The following is a 21,532-nucleotide window of genomic DNA, read 5'->3' on the forward strand; positions in this document are numbered from 1 at the left end:
ATTATGAGATACTAGTTCCCATCAAATTACCTAAAGTCCAGTAAAGATGGTTATGGTTATTACATGAATGAAAATGGCTGACTCGTTCGAAAAAAAAAATATAATGTGGAGTCCAGAGATGTGATAATAGCCTAATCGCCGATTACTTCTTGAAGATCGATCGTTTCTCTCTACGATATTCGCTGATTATTATTAATATTATTATTATTAGATTACTATTAGATTATTATTATTATTATTATTATTATTATTAGTAATTTTTATTTTCTTCTCATATTATATACAAAATTCTAAACGTTGAAATTTAATAAAAGATATTTTTCAGATATAGATCATGTTATTTTTGTTTTATTGAAGAAGCATAACTCTTTTCGCAAAAGGAAAACCTAAACGATCCGAAACTTATGCTGAAAAATAATAAATTGATTTACTTTATCTTTTCTCCTCGATCTATTTCTTCCCTTTCTCTTTCTCGATCACAACATGTTCATCCACATGTTCTTTCGATGATCCGAATTTCTTTTTTTTTTACGGAGGATATACTCACTGGGTCTAGGATTAAAAAAAACAATATGGTGATCTATGTTACAGAAGCTTTTTAGATTAGTGTAGCTTCATACTTATGCGTTTTTATGTGTGTATTAGGTATATGTATAGTTTTTTTTTTTTTTATGTATATAACTTACACACGAACGGACGCTTAGTTTTTATAATAATAATAATAATAATAATAATAATAATAATAATAATAATAATTATAATATTAATATCAATCAAATATAATAAGAATAATAATAAATTAATAAATAGTTAACAAATAATTTCTACTCGTGTTAAACAATTTGAGCTTTTTTTCATTAGGCTTTCATACGTCCTTCGAGAAAAAAAGAAAAAGAAAGAGAAATGTCCGTTAAAATGATTAATAATAATAATCAATATTGCGATTGATTAATTTATTAATTGATACGTAGCATCGTAAATCAAATTTTCCTAAAGCGAACCGCTCGCGGACGATTTTTCTAAACCTTTATTTAGTTTATTAATTTTTTTTTTTTTCTTTTTTTTCTCACGTGTCCCTAAAAATTTCTAATAAAATTCGAAAAAACACGCCTCCCCCGAGAGAAATATAATTATTATCGTATCCAACACACGCTCCATTTTTCTTTCTATTTATGTATAATATAATAATCGGTAGAAACATGGAAAAACAAACCGACGATTATCTAAAAATCCATTCACTCCACAATCATTCAGCTCGTTTACAATTTATTTATTTATTTATTTAATTTTTTTTGGTTTTAATTACTTTTTTTTTTTACCTCTTATGCAAGTTTCTTCCCCCTATTAATAGCTTTCTCAAAATCTTCATTCATTCCGATCATTTTGTTTTCTATTATGCGTCTAAAAATTTAGTTGTGTCGGAAGAGCGTGTAGTAGAATGATTACGTTTGACTTCTCGTTAGGCCAGTGCTCTCTCTCTCTCTCTTCTCCTCTCTCTCTCTTTCCCTCTCTTTCTCTCTTTCTAAAAACAGCGTAAAAGTTAGCAAGACTGGCTTCGATCATTTAACAAAAATCCATTCCGCACAGTGTGCCAAAATTCCACTACAAGTATTATTGACTTTTTTTAATCAATTGAAAAGAGAACCACTGTTTGGTTTATTTTTTTAGAGGATTAATTCATTGACTATGTAGCCGTCCGGTTGAAGCCTTCATTTGATTACCAGCGACTTTTGGAATGGCTCCAATAATTTTCACACGATTTTGTTGGGTTTGCTGTTGTTGTTGCGGTTGTTGTTGTTTGTTATCAGAGAATTGCGGAGGCGGAGCAAAGACCAGCTCGTCCGCGTTGGCAACGTTAGTAGGGGTACCGGTAACGGTATTAGTAGCCGATGGTCCAGCGTTAAATTCGGGTGGCGGTGGGACGAACAAATCATTGTTTTGATCTTCCGCGTCTGCCTCGATGGGTGGCGGTAATTGTGCAAGACTAACGGCATGCCTGGTTAGCATTCCACTTCCCCCATAACTGCTACGTTTCGAATTGCATTCTTTTTCATTGTTACCAACCGACAATAAAGAAGAACTATTGTTATGTTGATTATTCTCGTTGGCATGATTCCTAGCCGTCGTGGTATCGTCGAATCCCATCGGTGGACCTACCGGAACGTCCTGATCGGAACTGACCCCGCTCGAACTGTTGTCGCCGTCTTCCGCGAGCGATTGTTGCGTTTGTTGCAAAAGGAAATCGTTCGGATGGCTTTTCGATGACTTCAATTGGGTCCTTACTTTTTGTATTTCTTCGACGCTGAACGAATGCGGCAACGAACTGCTGCCAGATGAACTAGAACCCGAGGCATTAGAATTCCCAGATGTTTCCCGCGTCGATTCCAATTTATCCCGAGCTGCGGCTTTCTCCAATTCCTTGGCAATCTCCGATTCAACTTCCTCGTCGGTTTCTTCTTCGCCTTCGTCCTCGTTTTCCGATTCCGAGAGACTGTAATCTGGTTCTGGTATTGGCGGGGCAGACGATGGGGCGACTGGCCCACCACCGCCACCATTATTATTATTAATATTATTATTATTATTATTATTACCATTACCGTTACCATTGGCATTACTTAGCGATGATAAATTTGTCACGGAGGAACTCGTACCGATCACTTTCTTCTTCCTTTCTCTAATACCTGCTGTACTATGACTCCTGTTAGTCTTCAATGGTTGTGCGTATTGATTGTTGTTAGTATTAGACAGATTAGTTGCAGTGCCATTGCCAGTGTTATTTCCTGTCGCGTTTCCTGTACTCTGTTGACCAGTCGATGGTTTGAACGTCGTGTTGTTGGGTGCCCGAAGACTATGAGACTTTCTTACGTGCGATCTGGTCGAATGTGCCGGTAAACTTCTCGATCGATAACCTACTGTTTTCATATCTTCGGGCGAGGCATACAATTTGGCGCTGTTTGACGGCCGGAAGCTTGACATCACTCCGTAACCACCTTCGGCTGTAGCTGCTGCTAATTCTACGCAGAAAAAAAAACGAAATAAAAAACGATTAGCGTATCGTTTGATTAAACTATGCGTCGTTTTATTATACCTTTGACTTGTTGGATGTGTGCCATATTGTCATAAACAGAAGCAGGAGTTACAACGTCAGGTACGTTAGCACCAACGTTCACTTTAACAACTTGACCAACCGGCGGAGGTGGTGGGGGATGATTAGGTGGTGGCAATCCATTCCTACCGTTAACTGCATTAACATCTTCTTGACTTCTGTGACCTTTCGGAACTAAAATCGATGACTGTGCTTGAATATTCAAGTCCGGTGTGCTGTGGAAGTCTCTGTGGAGATCGGAACCGCCGCCCAGACCACCGAAGAAACGTACTTTCGAGTTCGACTGCAAATGCAAACGTTTATTTTCATCAATATTCCATATAATCTTATTTAATTGTAGCATATCAGCTGTTCCTCCGTTTCAATGAGGTTTGTGTCCCCTTTCACAATAATTGTAGGAAATGGAAGGGTTCAAAAAGCTTGAGAAAAAAGCGTTTGTTTGCTCGTGATAAATTCGGTTTTGAATTTTCAAGGCTAGTTTTAGTCACCTGGGATCATGCAAGCCATGGACACGCTAGAAAGACAAAGTATTTTCGATCAGTAATAATTAGTAGTCCCTTGTAGTCCTCGACCATTTGCTCTTGTAAATCGACTATAACATAACATGCGAGAATAGAGCTGACAATGAGTATATTCAATTATTCATAACATGCGGGAGATAATATTAATCCTCTGAAGACACCAATGATAAAAGGTAAGGAAAAATGTCCAATTTCTTACTTTTCCTTTTCGTTTCATTTCGGCTACGCTTGCATAGACCCTGCCAGTTTTAGCAGGCGAGGAAGGATGAGATTTGGTAGACTGACCAGTTTGAAAGTGCGAGCTCATCATCGACGAACTGTACTGGCCACTTGTACTACCTTGTTGCCGTTGGAATAATTCCTGAAATAAAGGAAGGGGTAGAGAAGCTAAAGCATTTCGTGCCCAATGCCATTCACGGGAAAAGTATAGAGAGAGAGAGAGAGAGAGATAGAGAGAGTCTCAAGCACAAAGATCATCGATAAGAATCATAATTACCTCGAGTTCAGCAGCTGTTATTCTACTAGAAGTTGGCCTTGATCTAATACTAGCTGTTCTAGGTTGAACAGGTGTGTTTTGACCAGTGTTTGGCCCAGTCGAGGGTTGCTGAGGTAAATGAATAGATTCGGCACTGCTAGATTTCGCTCCGGTCGATGTGATTTCATCCCTGTCGTCGCGTTCCCCACCCCCTTCTACTTAAAGGCAGTGCAAAAACACTTGGATATTCTCGCGCCTTAAGGTAACGGACGAATGAAGTATCGATTATCGATTTACCTAATCCTGCGACCATCGATCGGGCTCTAGCACGTCCAACGCTCAACGTAGTTTTCGGATCTCTCCGTGGTGGCATTGGCGCGGGTGATCTTCCGAGTGTTCCACCAATTGGCACATTGTTGTTCCCCTTACGTGGCAAGGTAGCGTACTGTCTTTGAATAGGTTGACTAGTCGGCAATGCTGCTGCCGATTGTGAATTTGGTAGGCTGATCATCGGCGAGACTACTGTCATTCGTACTAGCTCGCCTGATTTTCTGATCAGATCTACCACGTGCTCGTGCGAAGCCGTTGTCACGTCCTCCCCGTTGATCTAAACACATTTATCGATTTATTTTGATCGGTGATCTTAGAAGATCGTAGATTTCAAAGTAATTCGAAACTCACTTGGATCAGAAAATCTCCTTTCCGGAGACCAGCGAGATCAGCTACCCCACCTTGATCAACATCGTCGAGATATTGAAGTGCTGGGTATCTCGCTGATGGTGTTAGTTCCATTAACGGTGACGTTGCTTTAGCACCACGTAAAACAAAACCAAAACCTTTCCTAGATCGATGCAGGACTACCGTACGCGGCTCCGATGTTACTCTACGATTAGTATCGAGAATAAATCGAATTCTTTCTTTTTACACGCTCTAATTATACTCAAATATTAATCATTGACTCACGGTTTCTTCAGTCTTGGTGCAGTGGCAAAATATTTGTGTTGCGACTCTCTACGACCGAGTACTCGGTTTCTTCCATCTCTGCTAGGTTGCGGACCCAATGGTATATTAGTATGACGTAGCCTAACTTCTTGTACGCAATGTGCAGGAAATAATCCTGTACCTTGACCACGCAATACTCCTTCGAGTAAACCACAATCTGTAGCACCAGTAACTGTTCAAAATAAATAGGAATCGGGATTAAAAATTATCAAGGAAAAACCTAATTGAAACACAGATTGGATTATTTGTACCTTCAAGAATATCTCCTTGATTGATCGTCAGATGTCCAGGTATTCCACTGTTATAACTTTCAACACAGACGACAGTAGTCCCAGGTATCGACAAAGAATTAGTAGTGTCTGATTGCGAGGTACCAACTCCTGAGCTATCACTGATCACGTCGGACGCTGTATCTCCAAGACTTTTGTCTATAAAAACAACAACAGTATCGTAGAAGAAGATTTGTATGGGTTTAATTAAAACTAAGCATTACTCGAACAATCTCGATCCCTAGATATCAAAGATATTTCATGCGAAATATCCTCAATAATAATAATAATAATAAAAAAAATAATAATAATTTAAACAAAAAAAAAGATAATGAATGGCTATGAGGAACGAGGAACTACCCGGAGTTAAGTACTCGTGGACGTTAATTATATCTCCACTGCGGATTTAGTAACACATTCATGCAGATATTCGAAGAACAGAAAATCATTTTTGAGATTTGCCTCTCTGTTTCAACATTAATAATATCTTAGTTACTTTCTTTTTCTTTTCTTTTCTATATTTTTTTTCTTTTCTCTTCTAATTTTTTTTTCTTTTTTTCATCTATTCATTATTTTGGTGGTGATGGTTAGAGTTTCGTTCTAAATTCATTCATTGATCGTATATGATTCCTCTTACATGAAAACATTTGTCCTTAGAGAAATCCATCTTGACAATACGACGACTTCCTCGCAGAGTACAAAAAAATAGAAAGAGATAGAGAGATAGAAAGAGAGAGAGATAGGGGAAGAGACAGATAGTGTGTTGTAGTGAAGATTAAAATGGGACCATAGAAAAAAAAAAATGAAAAATAAAAAAGAAAGATAGATATAGAATGTGAGGTATAGAAAGGATGATGACTTATACCTGTAACAATGCTAGCAGAATCTTCACCGGACGGTTGATTGCTGCCTTCCGATAGGCTCGAGCTAGCCGAGCTGAAAGGTGCAAGACTTCTGCTACTGGGGGATGGCGACGGTGGCATCTCCATTGTCCTATGAATGTCCAGACGATGTTGCAACTCGAGTCGATGTTCCTGCAGCCTGGTCAGGCCCTCCATTCTTATGTTCTGATAGTTCTCCATCGGCAATCTTGAAACGTATTGCAATATCGTAGCAGGAGGATGACACTAATTTGGTTTTTTTATTGTTTTGTTTTGTTTTTTATTTTAGCAGAGACATTCGAGCGAGATCAGCGATAAATTGTCTTTGCGAATGGATATTAAATTATTAAAAGGTGTATTATGAGAGAGATAGAGATAGAGAGATAGATAGATAGAGAGAGAGAAAGAGAGAGAGAGAGAGAGATTTTATGGGATTGATTTTCATCTTGTTTTTTCTTTGTTTCTGGCTTTCTATGGTTAAGTCGTATATATTATAGAAAAAGAATGAAAAGGAGACTGAATGAAATAAACGTGGAGAATCCTTGCTCTCGGTATTATTTTAATCTTTGTCTTGTTGGTTGCCTTGAATGATAGCAACGGGAACTGGAATATTTTTAGCAAAGACAGTTTATGCTTACCTCGCATTTGGATCCCTCAGTGAATTTGGACTCTGGTATTCGGAGTTATGCCGGTTCTGTTGTTCTGTTCTGATCGTAGCAACGTGATGATGATGATGATGATGATGGTGATGATGGTTACGATGATGTTGTTGTTGTTGTTGTAAAAGTTGCGACGATTGCGATTGCGTTTGCGAATGCATTTGTTGTTGTTGCTCGGACGGTATTCTCTGTATATCATTTCTGGTAGGTTCGATGGACGGTACTCGATTGGTAGGTGTTGTTATCGGTGCAACAACTAGGATTGGCGTTGTTGACGTGGATTCCGTGGACGGAGGATGATTTATTCTGCTCAATGTAACAACATCGTGTTGCTGTAATTGCTGTTGCTGTTGTTGATTTTGTTGTTGTTGTTGTTTTTGTTGTTCAGCAGTAGTCGAAGAAGAAGAAGAAGAAGATGACGTTGACGATGCAGAAGAAGAGGAAGAGGAAGAGGAAGATGGTACTCTGACAAATGTACCAGTTGCATATTGTTCAACGGACGGTATACCACCCTTAACGTATTGCTGCTGATCGGTAGATGATACTCTGCTTAGACTAGCTGTCGTCGTAGTCATATATTGGTCAGCTGACGGGACTCTTGTCAGATTGTTACCACTGCTAGAGTATTGTTCCACCGAGATGGTTCGTGTTAGACTACCAGTATTAGATCCACTGGCTGCGTGTTGTTCCGTAGATGGTATCCTTGTCAGGGTCCCCAGATTGCTCGCTGAACAGCTCGTCGACATCATCGACGTTCCTCCACCGAATGCCATTGATCGTCGTTTTGGGTTGTACCGTGGTGGCCCTTTAAATGGTACTGGAAAATCGATTCGTTTGCAAGCTAAAGTATACAAATGGATTACTTAATCCTTACAAGTAGTAGTAGTAGTAGGTCACCCAATCTTATTATTATTACGATATTTTTTGTTTTACATTTCTTTAAATGTCCACTTAAAGTTTATCCGACTTTTTATAGGACTGCTGTTTTTTTTTTTGATAAAACGTGCGAAGTAAGCTCAATGCTGCGTGCTGGCCAAGGTGTTTTATTTGATTTATATATTTCTAGAATCCTTCTTTGGTTTCTCTCGAAATTCTTCAGTAAGTAGGTTTGTTAAAAAGGAAGTTCGCTCGTCGTTAGTAGTAGTAGTAGTAGTAGTAGTAGTAGTAGAAGTAGTAGTAGTAGTAGTAGTAGGGAGAGCACGTAAGCAGTGATAAAGCACACGCAGTAGGATCATCTTCCATTTTGGTTTTTATTTCTTTTATATTTTTAGACATTGCATCAGTTTCGTGTGATACAATTTTTCTAAAGGTTTTCCGATTAGTAGTCCATGTGCACCATTAATTGACTTATCGATCACATCGACGAATCATCAAATTGATTGAGGAAAAAAAAAAGAAAGGGGACGAGGAAAAAAGATATCTTTCCGTTTCTACGTTTTGTTGGCTTTTTTTTGTCATAATGATGATGATGATTCGGGATATGAATACACACAAATTTACAAAGTACTTCGAACTACTGAGACATTACCAAATATCAACGTTTCAATGCTGCCAGATTGTTTATTCAAATCTAGCAACATTGTATATTATACGTGTGCCTGTATATGTGTATGTGTGTGTACGCGTGTTCTTTAAGAAATCATTTAGAAATCATTTTTAACGATATTTCTATAAATAATTTATATCAAACGAATTTTTAATTTCGTACACACGTTTGTGAAAGTCTGTGAGTATGTATGAAATTGTAGTGTGTGTGTGTGTGTGTTTAACTTATATAACAAAATTACACCACTCGACGATTTTACACGACCATCACCACCAAATATATACTATAGATATAAATAATCCCACCATAACATTTGTTCGATCACTTTTAATAATCATAGAATCGAATGAATTTTCTTTTCCACATTGTTTTTTACGAATCAATACAAATAAACAAATATATACAATATACATAGAAGTATATCCTAAATGCATATGCATATATACTTTGATATATATGTGTCTATTCGTATGCAAACATATTTCTTTTCATTTATCTACGATACAAACGAAACAATATTTCTATTATCTCCTACTGTTTCTACTATTTATTTGCATTTTATGGGGCCGAGAGGGGTTGGGTTGAGCTAGGAGGAAGAATCGCGCATCCCTTATTCAAGGGTTGGGTTTTAGAAAGCATTGCATTCAACATTCACATGCCAAGCCTATTCAAAAAGCATGCACCTCTCGAGATATTTGTTTATATCTCTCTGATCTTTTTCAAATTATAAAAAAATATTAAATTATTATATTTATTAATTAATACAACAATCCCCTAACGGTTTCGAAAAAAACACTCGATAAAGTTAATAGTAAATGATAATGATATAATAATAAAAATGTTTTGATTAAATAAAAAAAGAAATTAATAGAAACGAATAAAAATGTGGAAGTAAAACTTACCAACTTCTTCTAACTGATAATTCTTGATGACTTCAGCAAGTTCCATGTTACCAGCGATAACAGCAACCTGATAAGGAGTCTGATTCGCATAGTTGAGACTATCTTTTTGTGCACCTCTGAAGAGTAGCTGACGAATGCACGAGGAATCGGTGTTGTTAACGGCACACACATGAAGCGGAGTGTTACCAGATGCGTTACGTGCGTTCATGTCAGCACCATAGAAGAGTAAATGGTCGAGATGTTGTACAAGATTATTCCGGCAAGCCTATGGGTAGAAAAAGAAAAAAGATTCGACGTTATACACTTCTCTCCCTGTCCCTTTTTCTCACCCTCTCCCACACCCACTCCCACTCGAATATAAAAGAATGAATTTTTGTAATGACATCGGAAAACGTTACTAATCGGTGAACAAAAAAATGTGATAAACCTGATGAACTTCTTGCCAGCCTTGAAGATCCTGTGCACCAATGGTAGCATGATCGTGCAATAGGGTTTCGCAAAGCATCGGATCGGTTTTGAATATGACACTGTAATACAGCGGCGTTAGACCCTTCGTGTCCTTGTAATTAGGGCTGGCACCAAGTTCCAATAACGTTTTAACAGCCTCTAAACTATTTCTTTCTACAGCACGGTGCATTGCCGTTAAGCCTTCTTTCGTTCGATAATCTAACAAGGCTCCACCATTGACCAATGCTATGATCACTTTAGATGGTTTTTTTAAACCCGTTGCCAGGGTCAATGGCGTCTCTGTAAAAAGAGATTTTGATCGGTTTTTAAAAGGATGAGACGTTTATTATTATTATTATTATTATTATTATTTTGTTCGTTCCGTTCTCTTCGTCTTATTTTTGGTTTGGTTTGTTTTTTTAATTTTCGTATTTTGGTTTTATTTTGTTAATTTGTATCGAGAGGAAAATCTCTACCTCCTGTCTCCTGGCAATGGAAATTCGGATCCAGACCCTTGCTGCACATCTTTGCTATCTTCTCGACTTGACTATTAGCTACGTAATCTAATAATCTTCGTAGATTAGTTCGCGTGTGCATCGCCTTCAATTGCTTCTCATCGAGGTGTAGCATCTTGTAGACACGTCTTTTGTACTTAAGCTGGAAACAAATGATCAATGGGATTAATTATTATATCAATTATTATTCAGAATTATTTTCGATTTAAAATACTCTACTTTTATCTGAAAACGTATTTTTATTTCTATTCGAATCATTTGATCATATTTAAGAAGTTTCAATATCGTGCATTTATCTACGTATTTATGGTTTTCTTTGGGGTAAAGAAACGGGGGGTGTCTTTGAACCCTACGCTGGGTTGCCCTGATTATCGACTAACTCCTCTTCTTCTTTCTCTTTGATCACGAGCAGGTCACTGGATGAGAATAAAACGCTTGGACGAACTCGTTTTGACACTAGCTCTCTCTCTCTCTCTCTCTCTCTTACACTTTTTCTGTGTGTATGTGTGTGTGTGTTTGAAAGAACCAGGTCAAGAAACGAACACGAGCTTCTTCGTCATATTTAAAAAACTTTTCTTAAGGAAGGAAAGAAGTGAAAGAAAGAGTAAAGAAAAAAAAAAGGTTCTCCTTTGGTAACCCTTTTTTTTCACCTCATTTCTCTCGTTCTCGTTCTCTCTCATTCTTTTCATCCTTTTTATTTAAGTTCTCTCGCGAAATAGAAACGTTCCAGGCCATTTCAGGGCCTGAAATAATCTTCTCGTAGTCGTCGCGTCGTCAATGGGGGCGTCAAGCCAGAGAAAACCATTTAAGTTTTGCCATTTTCATCAAAGTACTCGAAGGACTGCACGATATCGTTGGGCAAATTATTATTTTTTTTTTTTATTTATCTAACGAAAATTCCAATCAACTTTTTACTCACGAGGTCGGAAATGATTAGAATTAATTTTTTTTTAATTAGAATTGATAGGACTATTGGAAAAAAAATATTTCATTGGTACATCGATAATCCTTTAAGGATTATAAATTATTCGTTCTTACCTCTAGGTAACCAACAGGACCATTGAAAGGATAATCGCCAAGGCGACGTTCCTCGTCCAAAAATTTTCCAGCCTTTCCATTGACTGGAGGACAGAAGAGGCCATAATTGAAGCTCTCCTTCAGCTCCTGCAAAGTGTATTCCAATTGCGGAATTTAATTTTCATTCGTTTTAACGTAAACGATTATATTTTTTTTTTATTTTTCAAATTGATATAATGAACACACCCACCACCTATTCCACATTTCTTACGCATGCATTGTTTCAATACGATAAAGGTATAATACAATTATTATTATTATTTATCATTTTATCTATGTTGTATGCACCATCGATCTCACATGCACATACATATATAATATTATTTGTAATATACAGGATGTTCAACTTTTTCAAATTCTAAACATCCTATATATAGAAACATTATTAATCGTTTGAACAAAAAATTATTTCCAAATTTGAAGTATAGTAATTCGTACGAATATATTTATCGAATGATAAATTGTTATTCCTTTAAATTATGGTTCACTCAAAAAAAAGACAAACATAAAGCATACTTTATTCAATCGTTTTATTAATATTTAATTTATTAATATTTTTTTTTCGTTGTTGTTTTTTTTTTTATCTTACGAAATAAAAATATAAAAGATGAGAGAGAGAGAGAGAGAGAGAGGAATGAAAAAGATTGGCCAATCGTAGGAATTAAAAAGAGATTAATCATCCGACTCACTCGCATCAGTCTCGTTCGAAATCTCTCGAGTATCGTTTGATATTTCTTTTTTTTTTTTTTTCTTCTTTTTTTTCTTCTTCTCCTCGACTTCCCACTTTATTCTCGTTCTCGATGCATATTCAAAGATTGGGAAGTTAAAAAGAGCACGAAACGGTATTTGTAATTCACGTTTAAAAACTGCCAGCGTCGTCGTACCATCGTAGAAACTTTATCGATTTTGTAATTAGACTACCCAATGACGTGGGTATCGATGCTTTCAACAAATATATATATATATATATATATATAACCTCCGTATATCATTCTCATATAATTAATCATAATTTAACTAACGTGGAAAATGTTTATATTTACGATAACGAAAAAATTACATTTCATTATTTTCCCACGAGCTAAAAAGTTTCTAAATTATTTTTCTAAATAAATTCTATATTATATATTCTATAACAAAAATAGATATTTTACGATCGAAAATATTTCTAAAGAGAAACGTTCGACTCATCCTGTAATTAAGAACAAATTGGTATTATGATAATTGACTATTAACGATATAACTAAATGAGTATTTTATCTTATCTAAAACATTTATGTTATATTTTCACATTAGTATATACATTTGTTATGTAGAAAAAAAAAAGAAAAAAAGACACATGTGTTATGTATTAAGGGCATGTATTATCGCCATACGCCACGTTTACCGTAACAAAAGGTCTTCCAGAGCAAGAGAAAGAAAAAAAATTGTAGGAGGGTGGGAGAGGAGATCCACCCGACAATCATGGCAACAATAGCGAAGAGTGGAAGACGTGCCAAATTAAAGGCCTCGAACGAAAGTGGCGATGCACGAGTCTGACTTCCCGTTTAAACCATACCTCCTCCCATGGCCACCCAACCCCCTCACGATGTGTCGGTCGTGAAAGGGGTGTGGCTGAGAAAATGGTCCGTTAAAAGAAACGAGAGGAACGAAATACTACAGAGGGTTGGTATTAAAGGGTGGACCATGGTGTTCCTACGATCAAAAGAAAAGAAATGAAACAAATTAAACGTTGTATCATAAGAGTGTTATTTGTAATTTTATCATTTCATATTTTCTTTATTAATTCTAACATTTTTATTTATATTTTTTTACGCTTATTTGTTTTGCCAAAATGATATTATATCTTTTACCGTCATTTCTTTTCTCTACTACATCTCTTAACCCCTTTTTATAAATGTAGGGTAGAGTGTAAAATCTTGCCTCTCGTTTAAAAGGATTTTCTTAACGAAGACTCGTTAGAAACTATTAGAAGAGAGGATAGACAACTATTCGAAGTTACTACAAAATGAGATCTGGGATTTGAGAGAAAGGTTGTTTTTGTAAGCGGGGGTTGTAACAGCTGGGGGCGGAAGGGGGATAGCAGAGTTCAGACTGGAGTTTAATCATCGTGGTTGAGAGAAAAAAAGAGGACAACGTATCTTCTCTGGACGTTCGTTAAATTCTGCAAACCTTAACGAACTCCTTCTCTACTTTTTTTTCCTTTTTTCTTTTTCTTTCTTCCCTCCCTCCCCCCTCCTCTCACTCTTTCTCTCACTAAATGTAAGTTAAACAACGTAACTGTGCAAACAGTGACGTCTCCACAGAATTTCTTTTTTCGAATGTCCACCATAAGTATTAAAGCTTGGATTGCGACAAAAAAGTAAAAAGAAAAAACAAAGGAGAGGATAGAAGATAAGAAAGAAAAAGAGAGAGAGAGAGAGAGTTGAGATAATAAAAGGACATTGAAGAGGATGGGTAAATGTTGACTTCGTCAGGTACATTTAATGATGCTGTCCTTCTCTTTCTCTCTCTCTTTCTCTCTTATTCATCGTCTTTGTCTTTCTTTCACACTTTAAAAGAAAACTTTTAAAACACAAACGTAAATAACATTTTATTCGCGATTGCATTTTATCTGTTTCAGATCTTTTCCTTTCCCAAAAAAAAAAAAAAGATTCGAAGATTTATTTTATTTTAATTTTAATAGCTCCGCAAATAAATCCTCTTGCTTGATAATAAAATTTAAAATTAAAAAAAAAAGAACAAAACAAATGAAACAAACGTCAGATAATCCGAACGCAAATTTCTTTGCTAGTCGACTTATTCTTTAATGCACGCGCGTGTGGGTTTATAAATGATGATTATTAAAAATAAAACTAAAAAATAAAAACAAAGGGAAAGAAAACTTTATCTGTTTTTCAACACACAATCAAACTACCATCTTCTTCTCTCTCTCTCTCTCTATCTCTCTCATGTTTCTTTTCCTTTTTATGGTAAATAAAGACATTAATATCTCCCTTCCATCGAATCGAAGCATCTACTTGTTACTCGAGAACGGTAGCAGCAAAAACGATGGTAGACCTGCCAAACCGGCGCTCCTACTCTAATTAGTGTCCCGTAATTGCTTCATAAAGTCTTTAGAAGCGACATAATCGCACACCGAACTAACGCTTCTCTCTCTCTCTTTCTCTCTCTTTTTTAACACTCAGATTATCCATCTCTTTCTTACTCTCGTTAGTTTTCAACGAGAATACGAATAAAACATTCTTACCGAATCTTAAACAAATACTATTACAACTATTTTATAATCCTAATCTGAAAAATCTAACATATGATTAATTACTATCATATTATATTATCTCGACAAACATTTCAATTCGAAACAATAATAATGATTACAATTATTAACTCTTCAATCTATTTTATAATATTTCTATGCGAATAAAAACATCATTTAAAATAGATAAAACCAATAAAAAAATTAGACAGACCTACGAATTCTCTGGTTACGTCACAACTGTGTGTGCATGCGTGCGTGCGTGTGCGAGACGTGTGTTACACAATGATGGTTTACGCCTCGAGAGAATCTCAAAAGAATAAGACACAAATAAATAAAAAAAAGATATACATTGAACATATATAAAATACGAGGCCCACGAATGCTGCAACACTGAGATTCATGATGATTTTTTTTCTTCATCTTCTTCTTCTTCTTCTTCTTCTTCTTCTCCTCCTTTTTTTCTTTTTTTACCTCAGTGCATTAACAAAACGAAACCAAACGAAACAGTTGTACGTTAACTACGTATGTGTAGTTTATACCTGTACACGTATATATATATGTAGAAATACGTGTACGTAAGAAGACGAGAGTACATCTTTGGAGTGAAAGTTGATCTTGCTGAACATGCTTTTCCACGCTACACACACACACACACACTCTTCTATATATAAAATCTATGTAATCTTTCCCTGTACCACCCCTCCCACCATTTCTCTCTTCTCATTCATATACGAGTTTACAACTCGTACGTTTCGATGACGTTTATATCTAACCACAAAAATATTTCTTTAAATCCGTTCATTCATCGAAAGACTCTGAGGGTGGGCAAAATCAAATCTAGCGTGTAGAAAAAAAAACAAAATGATCTTAAATTGTAGAATGGAACTCCCTAAGACTTTTCTCCCTCTCTCTCTCTTTATTTTTGTCCTAATCAAGTTTCGAACGAAACTATGCGCAACGCCGACTGTTCGTTCAGCAGCTCGTTTTAACGAACGTTGGAGGAGAGCACACACCGTGCGAGAGAGCATGGGTGCAAATGCAACGAGCTGTAAAATGCATTTATGTATGAGGGAACGTCTCGCGTACGGTGATCGAAGAAGGGAAGGGAAGGGGAGAAAGAGGGAAACCTACTCTCTCGTCCGTTATACTTGCATCTCTTACTCTGCAAACCTTCATCTACATATGTATGCACATAATGCCCGCGTGACACTTTTTTCTTACATATATATATNGTGTCGTACGCAATACACGCGCATATTTCTTCCTATCGATGTTTTTCAAATTATTTTTTAATACATATATATATATATATATATATAGAAAAGATTAGAAAATATTACACGCGAGTAAATTATTTTGTTTAACGCCATTTCAAATGCTAATATTTTGTATTATTTTATTTAAAAAAAGTCGAATAATATGAAATATTTAAGATAAATTGAAGTTTATGAAAAATAAACGTAATTATATTTCAATATTTATAATACCTATAAATCTTGTGTTACCTTTTTTATGTTATATTTTTTCTTCTCTTGTAATATATATCTCGTTTTGCGAAGAAAATATAGAAGAGAGAGGGATAGGGATAGGTAGTCCCTAAGTTAAACGGCGGAGACCCTTTAGTACGGCCCTGTATGGGAGAATAATGGTCGAACCGTGTCTCAATCGTACTTTATGGGATGTAATTGCGGTCTCTGGCAACAGGGCCCTCTCCTCGGCGCGATGTTAAGCTCGTGCGGCTCATGTGCCGCAAGTGCACCAACTATGTGTATGCGTAGTACGTCTCTGTGTATATGTATAAAGGAAAGAAGAGGTTTGTGTCCTGGACCAAAAGAAGAACAAGAAGAAGAAGAAGAAGATGAAGATGATGAAGAAGAAGAAGAGAGAAAAGAGAGAAGCGTTACGATTTTAACTTTAGCAACGAAGCACCAAACGAGTTTTCGTCATCCTCATGCACTTTATTACGAATTTTATTTTATTCCTTCTTTCTTTCGTTTTTTTTTTTCTTTTTTCTTTTTCTATTTTCCCCTTATACATTTCGTTAACGTCGAGTTAATCGACAGTGTCAATAGTCACGAGAGTTCATCGACTCTTCGTATGATAAAAACGTGCTAAATCGTTGTTAGTTTTACGAACAAAAAGAATCTTACAAACGGGACGACGAGTTAACGTAAAGGTGTGTTTTTTCTTTTTTTTTTTCGGAATATTTGAAAAGATTATTGGAACTTTTGGTACATCCTGTAGAAAGTTGGTATAATACATGTATATTATATCGTAGCGATTCGATCTTTTAAATCGATCTTACAATCTGACGAAGTTCGAGGATTCGTGAAGAGAAGAATCGTTCGAAACCGGATACAAGGAAAATATCGATAAGTCGATGGGGGAGAATGAACGAGGGTGAGAATTGGTATGGGTAAAGGACGAAAGTGAAGATCACAAAGGTGAGTGGAATCACCCCAGCCACCCCCTTCCCCTCACGGGCAGGCCGGGCGCAACAACATCGGCGTTAAAGAGGAAATACGAGCCATAAACCTTCGATGTACGTGCTATGGACCACTAGAGGGAGAAGGAAGGAAGGAAGGAAGGAAAGAAAGAAATAAAGGGATAAAGAAAAAGGGGGACACACACCGAGGAATACAAAATCGAATTGCTGTGTACTCTTAAAAAAAGCAGTTTGAAGTTTAACAACCATGTCTTTCGACGTACGCACACACCAAAGTAAAATTCCTTTTCGATCGAGCTTGATAATCTTCTTCTTCTTCTTCTTCTTATTCTTATTTTTATTTTTATTTTTTTTTTTCCTAAAGCCACTTTCATTTTTTGTTATTCTTTTACAATTTCCGTTTGCGTGCCGTCCACGGATGACAACGTCACACAGCGCCTCCAGCATCATCTTCTTCTTCTTCTTCTTTTTCTTTTTCTTATTATTTTTATTCTTCTACTTCTTCTTCTTCTTCTTCTTCTTCTTCTTCTTCTTATTCTTAGTCGAAGTATCGAAGAAATAAGAAAATATTCACTTTACTCGCTTTTATAATACAGTAGATGAATATTTTTTGACCCAACTGTTTCAAATTGATTTCTGTTCGAATGCTCGAACAAATATTTATTATCTTTTTTACAAATCTTTATATCCGGTTGTATATATAGTAATCGAAGCACGCGTTAGAATATTTGTTTTAAAAGGAATTCTTTAAATCTACCTGAATTTTGTCTAACTTCCTGTTGTCTTCTCTCCCCCCCCCCCCGATTTTTATCTATCTTTTTTTCCTTTGGTGGTTTTTTTGGATGGTAGAGGGGTGGAGGAGGAAGAGAGGAGGGGGGGGGGGGAACAAGCATCACGTGCATACACATTTATACATTTATTTTTCAACTTCCTCTCGTCGTGCAAGTTTTCATAGTCCGAACCAATCATCCTTCATCCTGCTACTTCGAGGTAAAAAAAACAGGGAGGAAGGGAGAAAGAGAGATAGAGAGATAGAGAGATAAAAAGATAGAAAGATAGAATGAAAGAAAAGGTAAGATGAAGTCATCGAGTTCGTCGGTCTCGAATACGATTCGTTCGATTCCAAGAATCCTTAGGTACTTTACCACGAAAGATTATGCCTTCGTGTAGAATGTAATGATTACCATAGCGATTGCATCATCGACACAACCCGTAAGGAAAGCTACACACACACACCACACACACATGCACACGCAGACTGCATATCGAAATGCAAACTCTTGTTTATCGAAAATGAAATATAAAAGATGTTTGAAATGTTTCGTCACTTGGGATAATTTATAAACGAATTTTGAAGATTCGAAAGGAATTACCACGATCACCGATTATAATGATTTCATCTCAAAATACGAATCGCGTGTCCTGTGAAATCATCTTCTCGAAAGTACGGATTTTAAATTAGAAGAAGATAGAATGATATTATAATAGATGAATAATTAATGAATCAGGTTAATGGGATATATAAAAAGGAAAAAATGTTGTGGCTATTTCTATTCTTGTTACCCTAACACCAAAGAAAAAATATCCGATATTATGATCACATTCGAATAAATCTACCAAAAATTTCTTTCTACCCTCTCGCACATACACATATGCATATCATTTGCATAGTAACGAAACAACACTTACAGTTATAATATAACACGAAATAAATTAAATACTTTTTACATCTTCCGCTGGGGCCTTTCGAAGAATAACTAAATGATGCGAGTATGAAAAAAGATTTGCAAAAAAAACAAAAGTATTATAACTTCCCCAAAAATGTTTAGTTATTTCGCGTAAAACCTAATCAACTGAATTATACGATTTAATGCCTGCATAAAAAGATATTCGCGTGCGGCGTGATGATAGGTAAATATATATATATATATATATATGCGTATGCATGTATGTATATGTCTGAGTGAATAAGAAAACAGTCATGCCGATCTTCCTTCAGCATTGCCAAGACTTTAGAATGCAAATTGAACGCTGCGAATCCTTGCCTCTCTGCTTGTACCTTGGGGACAGAATCTGCTTAGGTGGCTATGGACAGTCGATGGTATGCCAGACCTCTCTTATATGTGTCTTAGTATATGTGTATACTTCTCTCTCTCTCTATCTCTTTCTTATGTATATACCTATGCACGTTTATGCATCGTCTTGGCCGACCTACAGTGGCGTAGAAACTAACAAAATTCTCTTCCTTTTTTTAATCAATTTTAATCATTACCCCCATTCATTACTTTGTTTTTTAAATTTAACAAACATCCGATTATAATTTCTCTCCTCTATCTCGTATTATTTATAATATATTCAATGATTTGATCTATCAACGATGGTTTAAAATTTGTGCACACACACACACATATAAAAATATTGTCGCTTTACTTTTGATCAATTTTATTTATAATCGTTACGCCATTGTTAATGCACAGAATGCAAGAGAAAGAGTACCCTATGTGTATAGTCAATATACACAACTATAAATGTAAATCTGTATTTATATAAGAGAGTAAGAGAGTAACTAAGAGAGAGAGGGAAGATTCTCAGGTCACACGATAATGACCTTATTACAGGAATTATGGGTTTCCAGCTTGGTTAGGGCCGCGAGGGGAGTCTCCTGAACGTTTTACTTTTGTTTCGGAACTCGGACCGAGTCATCGACTGGTTCCGGTTTACACTTTTCTTCCTAGAACGTTATAACAATCGTTATCCTAAACTAAACAAAAAAAATATCTTTTCTTAACGATACCCAATTTCATTCCTAGAACGAGAAATAAATCAAACTATATACTCATAGAACATTTTCTAATAATAATAATGCAAATTTTTATTTGTACGGGGGGAAGAGAGAGAGAAAAAAAAAAGAAAGGGTAAAAATAAATTTGTAATAATTTTTCAAATCATCGGGATTGGTTCCGGTTTACACTTTCATTCCTAGAACTTCAGGACGATCTGCTCCCGAGCGGGAGGATCTAAAGAAACAAAAAAAAAAAAAAAATGGAGAACCGGTAGAACGTTCCTCCTTACAACTACTCGGGTCTTCTTCTTCTTCTTCCTTCCTTCCTTCTCTTCTTCTACTTCTTCTTCATCCTCTTCTTCTTCTTCTTATGTTTTAACGAAACGACGTTGAAAGTGGATTTGCGAGATAGTACTAAGGCCAATCAACCTCCTTCTTCCGTACGGTGACGTTCATTTCTAGCGTTAATTTCTCTACCTACTCTTTAATCGGGGTAATAACGGAACTAGTTTATAAATAGAGAGAGAGAGAGAGAGAGAAAGAAAGAGAAAAAGAGAGAATCACTTAAAGTATTATCTCTGACTTTCTTATCCTACCCCCTTTTCCGCAATTAGATCCATAAACTAGTAGAATTTAAATTACAATTATCGATGTGGAGTAAAATAAAATTGTCAACGTTTTAATAGGCAAACTAAACTTCGAATTTCTATCGTTCTCTACCTCGTGTATTATTATTTAACTAGCATTTAGATTTTATTCCAAACGAATGTTTAATAAAAATATGATCAATTTATATATGTATGAGTGATTCGAAACATTTACAATCTTTGCCACGAAATGGTTAAAAAAAAAAAAAAGGATTTGGGAAGTATTCGTTGTCGTTAAATTTGTCGAGGAGCCCCAATTCAGGCACCTTTCGCAGTGTAACTCAATTTTCTGGATCGTGGAATCGAATCTGCGTTGGGTTCTTGGTAATTGCCAATCAATTCTGGAAGCAGTTGGACCGCACGTGACACGACGGTATTTCGTGATCGATCAAACGATCGATCGATCGATCGATTCCTTTCATCCAATATTCCCCAAAGATCGAACGAATATACCACACCCTTCTACTTCTTATTCTTCTTCTTCTTCTTCTTCTTCTTCTTCTACTTCTCTCGCTTTATTTCTTTCCTAACTTATTCTATTTCGCATCGACGTGAAAATTATACGAACGAGACATTTCTCTCTCTATATATATATAACGGGAAATCTAACAACAAATTTTTTTATGATTTATTTTTGGACAACGAAATTGAACGCAGAAGAAAGTAAAACAAAAGTAAAACAATACCACACGCGCGGGAATATAAATAAAATTGATCGAATATTTCGCAATTCCCCGTACACGAATTCACCGATTCTCGGGTCAATGGTCGTGCTTGAAAAGTTTCCGAATGATATTCAAAAATCGATTACATGCTTTCTCTTTTTTTTACCTAACGCGTTAATTGACTTCCTTTAATTTTTTTTTCTCCCTCTTTCCCGTTTGAGATTATAAATGAAGTTGAAACGAAGGGAAAAGAAAATGACTCTCTCGACCCGGGTAGAAAAATTGTCGATTCAGTCCAACGTAGAAAAGAGAAAGAAAGAAAAAAAGAAAGAT

The 21,532-nt window shown here is 36.0% G+C and overlaps 1 protein-coding gene across 8 annotated transcripts in view; it reads right to left on the bottom strand.

Moving 5' to 3' along the window:
- Positions 1 to 1,169: 1,169 nt before the first annotated feature.
- LOC106787509 (SH3 and multiple ankyrin repeat domains protein 3) overlaps positions 1,170 to 21,532 on the bottom strand; it is a 92,556-nt gene continuing 72,193 nt past the window's right edge. For 3 of the 8 annotated variants that reach the window (XM_014749904.1, XM_014749903.1, XM_014749902.1), the window contains 14 exons: positions 11,362 to 11,487; positions 10,285 to 10,465; positions 9,789 to 10,108; positions 9,362 to 9,626; positions 6,893 to 7,730; positions 6,239 to 6,462; positions 5,356 to 5,532; positions 5,066 to 5,276; positions 4,784 to 4,985; positions 4,400 to 4,709; positions 4,124 to 4,320; positions 3,827 to 3,988; positions 3,089 to 3,389; positions 1,170 to 3,014 (listed from right to left, as the gene is read on the bottom strand). In XM_014749904.1, the coding sequence (XP_014605390.1) occupies positions 1,678 to 3,014; positions 3,089 to 3,389; positions 3,827 to 3,988; positions 4,124 to 4,320; positions 4,400 to 4,709; positions 4,784 to 4,985; positions 5,066 to 5,276; positions 5,356 to 5,532; positions 6,239 to 6,462; positions 6,893 to 7,730; positions 9,362 to 9,626; positions 9,789 to 10,108; positions 10,285 to 10,465; positions 11,362 to 11,487 (4,851 nt within the window). In that variant the 3' untranslated portion in view covers positions 1,170 to 1,677. The remainder of the gene's footprint in view (positions 3,015 to 3,088; positions 3,390 to 3,826; positions 3,989 to 4,123; positions 4,321 to 4,399; positions 4,710 to 4,783; positions 4,986 to 5,065; positions 5,277 to 5,355; positions 5,533 to 6,238; positions 6,463 to 6,892; positions 7,731 to 9,361; positions 9,627 to 9,788; positions 10,109 to 10,284; positions 10,466 to 11,361; positions 11,488 to 21,532) is intronic. The other 5 variants (XM_014749908.1, XM_014749907.1, XM_014749905.1 and 2 more) reach the window with 4 other exon arrangements.

Source organism: Polistes canadensis, unplaced genomic scaffold, assembly GCF_001313835.1.
Source record: "Polistes canadensis isolate GaletaPanama2010 unplaced genomic scaffold, ASM131383v1 scaffold_103, whole genome shotgun sequence".
In the NCBI taxonomy this organism is placed as follows: domain Eukaryota; kingdom Metazoa; phylum Arthropoda; class Insecta; order Hymenoptera; family Vespidae; genus Polistes; species Polistes canadensis.